The sequence below is a fragment of the Sander lucioperca genome, chromosome 15, assembly GCF_008315115.2.
Source record: "Sander lucioperca isolate FBNREF2018 chromosome 15, SLUC_FBN_1.2, whole genome shotgun sequence".
In the NCBI taxonomy this organism is placed as follows: domain Eukaryota; kingdom Metazoa; phylum Chordata; class Actinopteri; order Perciformes; family Percidae; genus Sander; species Sander lucioperca.
The window spans coordinates 17,404,914-17,410,885 of NC_050187.1; the positions used below are offsets into that span (position 1 = coordinate 17,404,914).

At 37.6% G+C, this 5,972-nt stretch overlaps 1 protein-coding gene across 1 annotated transcript in view; it reads left to right on the top strand.

Moving 5' to 3' along the window:
- The first annotated feature begins 2,160 nt into the window (after positions 1-2,160).
- The window catches only part of lmbrd1 (LMBR1 domain containing 1), a 59,684-nt gene continuing 55,872 nt past the window's right edge, over positions 2,161-5,972 (top strand). The window contains exons 1-2 of the mRNA XM_031303183.2: positions 2,161-2,315; positions 3,990-4,166. Of these exons, the coding sequence (XP_031159043.1) occupies positions 2,250-2,315; positions 3,990-4,166 (243 nt within the window). The 5' untranslated portion in view covers positions 2,161-2,249. The remainder of the gene's footprint in view (positions 2,316-3,989; positions 4,167-5,972) is intronic.

Consider the following 5,972-nt stretch of genomic DNA (forward strand, 5'->3'; position numbering starts at 1 on the left):
TCCTACCATTTTCTCTCCTATTAATATACTTATGTACATGGTTTCCTTTAGGGCACGATGCCAAGCAGCGTGATAAAGGCATTTGCAGTGTTGAAAGATTGTATGAATTAGGTTGACCTACCTTCCCTGTGCAAGTAAATAATGGGTTGTGAATAAATTGCATTAGTTTAATTAAAAAAAATTAAAGTCAGCTGCATAAATGAAGTTTAGATATATGGTAATTGATTTTAGTGAGTTGAGTTTGAAAGTGTCCAAACCAACAGTGGCGGACTAATTAACTGGTAAGAATGTTCTTCATTCCAATTAGTAACATACTAATGTCCTCCAATACAATATAGAAAAGAACTATTTGCACTTTCAGAAACTTTAGAGCCTCAATGTCAATGTGGTCTGTTATAGTCTTTCTCTTGCAATACTAATTACTAAAGTAATAATTTAATTTTGTCTCAATAATTCCAGACATGATGAAGCATGACTGCGTACTCTTAAACAGTTTTAATTTAAGGGACGATATACTCCACAAATGGAGTAGACTTCTTCTGAAACTGCACTCAAACCTGTGAGAAGGGTGGTAAATAAAAACCAGCAGATTCTTTAGATTTAGATACCATGGGGTCTGCATGCAAGATAAATGGGATAAAAACCAAGAAAAAACAGTGAGTGTGCCTAGCACATGGGTGGAACCTCTGCATGCACACAAAAAACAACCAAGCTGATTGTTACACTTCACATATAGTCTGAAAAAGTTTATATAATCCAATTGCTGCATACATTTGGATCCCCTGCTGAATGAAACAGAAGCTCACACCTCTAAAGAGGCAGTTTTCTTTTAAACTTGATTGGTGTTGCTATAGACGCATTACTTCTAAAAAATACATACATTGTTTTTTAGGAATCCATGCCCCCTTTAGTCATTGAGATGAAGAATATAAAAAAGAAAGATCTTAACAAGTTTCTTAAGTAGCAGCAGGAATATCCGACACTACTGATTTCTGTCATATTGTAAAACTTGTATTGAAAATGACTCTATGTTGGCCAGAATATATATATATATAATATGACACATAAAGGGTATAAAAATAAATATTGGTTTTACATATCCCTGAGGCCCTAGTGGAAATCTAAACAAACATGTCAGACATACAGTACAGATCTGTGCTTTTCATAAAAGTCACTCTTCCAGTGAGTCACTCGTTAGAAAGCTGTACACATGGAGTTTTACATTTGGCTTGTTAACAAAATGCATTTTACAAGAAACACCAAAGAGGCTGTTTGCTGGTGTGGGCCACTGCGGTGGATAATTGATTGCAAGTATTACCCCAGTGATCTGCTCTACACATGGGAATGCAGCTACAGGTGCACTGCACCCTAATTTCCAGTGACCTATTTATATTTTTTTCAGCAAATTTAAAGCTCAATGAACCAGATTAGTTTTTCCGGAAATACTGGATGAATACTGAATGTCTGGCCAATGCCCACTGGGCAGACCATGTGCCAAATGGCTAGTCCAATTGGCCCAGAAGTGCCCATCAATTCCCAGAGTGGAAGGCGCTGATACATGCCTAAATGCCCCATTGCTTAGCACAGGTGCCACCTTGTGTGCTTTGAGCAAAAAAGAACTTTGATCCTGAATGTAACTCTTACCTTGAGGACAGAGGTGTTCCGGTTTCACATGCACTCTAGAGTCTGTGGATGTCATTTGGTTTTATTCAGTATTAGAGATAACAGATGAATGCCTGTCAATCCAATGCAATTATATACAGTGGTGGAAACTAAAGACATTTAGTCACAGAGACAAATACCATAATGTAAAGTATACTTTTTAAATACTTTACTTGATTATTTGTATTTTATCAGATTATAAGATATGATCAATTACTTAATGAGAATAGCTGTAAAAATGATATAGGCACATATATATATATATATATATATATATATATATATATATATATATATATATATATATATATATATATGAAACTGTTTGCAATTCACTAAAACTGCTGTAATCATCAACACATGTGGACATTACGTTTAAAAAACATTTCCAAAATACAAAGAATAATTTACACAAAAGACATCACAAAATACATATAATGAACATCAAAAGACAATATTGAGCATATGGACATCAACAGACATGTGACTTTCTGCGGAGACGTCACGGCCACGGCTGCTGCTCGCCCTGCCCCGCCTCGTGGTGACGTCAACGGGAGCACGTGGGTTTGTTATTGCAGGAAGTGAAGATGGCGGATCAGTCGTTGCTCTCCGAGTCTGTTCTCGGATGGTCTATTTTCACCTTTATACTTTTGGTAAGCAAATTTGTAGTTGTCTGTCGTATCATCAACTAGCGGAGCGTTATACAATTAGTTTGAGATGTTTAGCAGGGGAAGAGTTGCGCGACATGACTGCGGTGTATTAACGTATCGTCAATATTGGCATTGGATTGGTTTTAGCTAACATTAGCCATGACACACTTTCATGCTGTTGTTTTGTAGGAAGCGCTTAGTGTAGTATACGTTTATATGTCATACTATTATAAGCCGGAGCACTGTAAAGCACCACTACGTCGAGAATAGCAGGGATTTTTACTCTATTAAACAGAAAATTAAAATCTCCGGTAAGACATTCTACTGTGCGTAGTTAGGTTTCACCACAAGGTTTTAAATGCGCTTTACAAAAGTTATGATCTCCCGAATAAATAATTGAGTACTGCTGGAAAGCAAAACAAGCTTTTCATCACTGCAAACACATATGTAACCTTTCCGTTTCTGTGAGTCGTACTTTCTGACCCATTTAGAGACAATGACTTCAGTGGTAACGTTACTTAACCGAATGCCTTGAAGTTGGTCAGCTAGGTAATCTGCTGCCTAATTGAGCACTCATTATCTCAGCTGTCTCTCAGAGTCACATGCCGTCCAGAAGAATGCCTGGATGCCGATAAATCGCTCTGCCTCCCTTCCCACCACCAGCAGCCCTTTAATTTGTGCAAACCTTTCAATGGATCTTATTTGAATGCAAAGCCCGCATCTTTACCTGGCAAAACAAGCAGCCAGAGGCTTAAGGCTGCGGGCCTTTAATTGATCCTGTCTGTGAATGGCAGGCCTTGATCTAAAGGGACTAGTTTTAGCAGTGTCCTCACTTCTTACAGCTTGTGTGCCTTGAATATGACCTTGTCATTTTGGAGACCCTTATTTGCTTCTCTGTCTAATGGCTTTCCTGCCTGTTACATTGACAATCCCCTCTCCCTTTTTGTTTGTTTGTCTTTTTCATGTTAAACAGCAACATACATTAGCATATGCAAAGTAAGAATAAAAGGTGTAGTACATAATTGTCTATTATTCTGCTTCTTATCAGAAGTCAACTTTATTTCCTGTCAGTCCTTACCAATGTTTGTGAAGGAGGGAGTGTGATATAATCAGATCAGCTGTTTCCTAGCACCTATTCTCAGTGAATAATCCCCTCCTTCTTGTGTTAACGCTTTGGTTTGAGTATTTCTTTTTGGGAGTCAGCAACACGTACACACACACACACACACACACACACACACACACACACACACACACACACACACACACACACACACACACTGAAGCTAGAGTTTCCAAGCAGTGTTGAGCAGGCATAAGAGGACACAAATTGTGAACACACAGTATAATGAAGTTAAATAAAAACAGTGATCAATGTAAGAATAAATAGAATTTGTTGTCGGGTATTATATCAGATTGCATCATATTTTACTTTGTTTCAACCCCTGTGTCAAATCTTCCATTAATGTTTTCTTTTTATTATCTCCTTATTATTTTATTAACCTAGTACAACATAAAATTGTACTCTATATAATCCTCAGATTTAATAGTAATATTTTGGTTGTAAATGTCATTGTCTATGCCAAATATTGTTTTGCCACTGTAGTCCTCATTTTATTGTTCCTCATAATGGGATTATTCTCCACTTTAACTTGATTATTAAATGCCCCCCTTCAGGTAATCCTGGCTTTCTGTTGGGTCTACATTCGGAAATTTCAAAGTCGTCAAGAAAGTGAAGTTGTTTCAACTATCACAGCAATATGTGCACTGGCCATTGCTTTGATAACCTCTGCACTTCTTCCAGTGGATATATTCCTTGTTTCATTCATGAAGCATCCCAATGGTACCTATAAGGTTAGTATCTGTCTAACAGCACCAGTTAAATCAATTTAAGAAATGCTGTTTTCCTGAGGCAGTTTTTAACTTTGTAATTTTCTTAGAATTAGACAAAGTGGATATTGATTTAGTTCTATCTAAAAGCTAAATGCATATCTTGGCTCATAATTTTTTTGCAAAGTCATTGCATTTGTTTCTATCTATTTGAAGATTTAGCTGTGTGAAATGGCATCTTGATTTGAACAGCAGGTAATCTGTTTCTTCTGTGGGTTGTGAGCTGCTTTGATTGCTAAAGGGTTGTTTTTTTCTGTACCATTTAGTCATGGACACCTAAAATAGGATGCACATGTTAATTTACCAGGGAAATAATCCCTCATTCACCTAATCAAACATGATTTATTGGTGATTATACTTTGTAATAAAGAAAAATACAAATCAGCAAATAGGCATGAAATTAGATGGTGGCTTTTCTGCTGAAATTTGCCAAGTGTAAACAGAAAAATGAAAGAATAATAATACTAGCTTCTAATGGGATGAGATAATTTCAGCATGTGTTAGAGCAGTGAGAATCATGACACTGCAGACACTGTCACAAACATTTTACTTTAGGCTGTTAAGGCAGTTACACACCGGGCCGATAATCGGCCGTTGGACGGTCTGGCGAGGTCAGTGACTCGAGTCTGTTCGGTGTGTTCCGTGCCGTTGTCCATTGGAGGAGCTGTCTGCCTTCATTTTGGCCGTCCGGACATTCTCAGTCGGAGACAGGGCAGTCGGGACTCACCTGGAAATGGCAAGCGGGATGAACGTGACTAAGCCTCTCAAAATCTGACGAAAATCTTTTAAACTGACCTTTGTCAATCTGAAATGAAGACAGATTCAACAACTGCATGGCCGATTTCTCGCTTAAAATGTTTTCAGAAACACGTTTCGGTGAACTATTTTAGTACAATATGAGATCGTATTCTGAATGAGTCGCCAGTAATGGCCGGTTGAAAAATCCAAAATCCGGAAGCAGCAGCCAGACCCATGTGACACGTTCGTCCAATCAGCTGCCGGTTTTCATTTTTTAGGGTGACAATACAGATTAGCGCTGCCTGCTGTTATGGAGACGTATTACGTCTCGTCACTTTGGTGTGTTCTGAGGCACTTTTTTGACCAACTCGGGGAGACTGATCAGTCCAACTGCCTTTTCTGCCAACGGTCGGCCGTCTGGTTGGTGTGTAACTGCCTTTACTCAAAAACAATACCTGACTTTCAATCTTATTTGCAGCTTTTCAGGGGGTTTTTCAATTGAAGAATTCATTCTTAAAGTAAAATGCAGTAAATTAAAGCTTATGATGAATCATTTCCTACACCTGTGCTATATATAAATAAAAATAGATTTAGACCAAGGTCTGATAGCTTAAAAGTAATTCCCCCAGTATCTGTCAGTTTTTCATTCTCTATTTATGTCTGAATTCAGTTTGTGAAACTATATAAACAAAATTGCCAGAGCACTGCTATAGCCTATGTGCTTGCTAGTTAAGCTTGACCTACCCCTTTCCAAGGTCTTGGATTCATTCATTAATCGGGTGTATTGCGCTTTTTGTTTCATGTCTCTGACCTAAATGGTTATAAGAGTATGGCAAACAAACGAGCGATGGAATTAATAGTGTTCAGAATATACACCATACCTCCCTCTGTGTTTGGGTTAATTATCACACTATATTTTATATTAGAGTAATGAGCTTTACTCTAATTGATGCCTGTTCTCATTGGTTATTACACTTGTGTCTTTTACTGTTAAACTTAATTTGAATTTTCATTATGGAATATTTCTTTGGT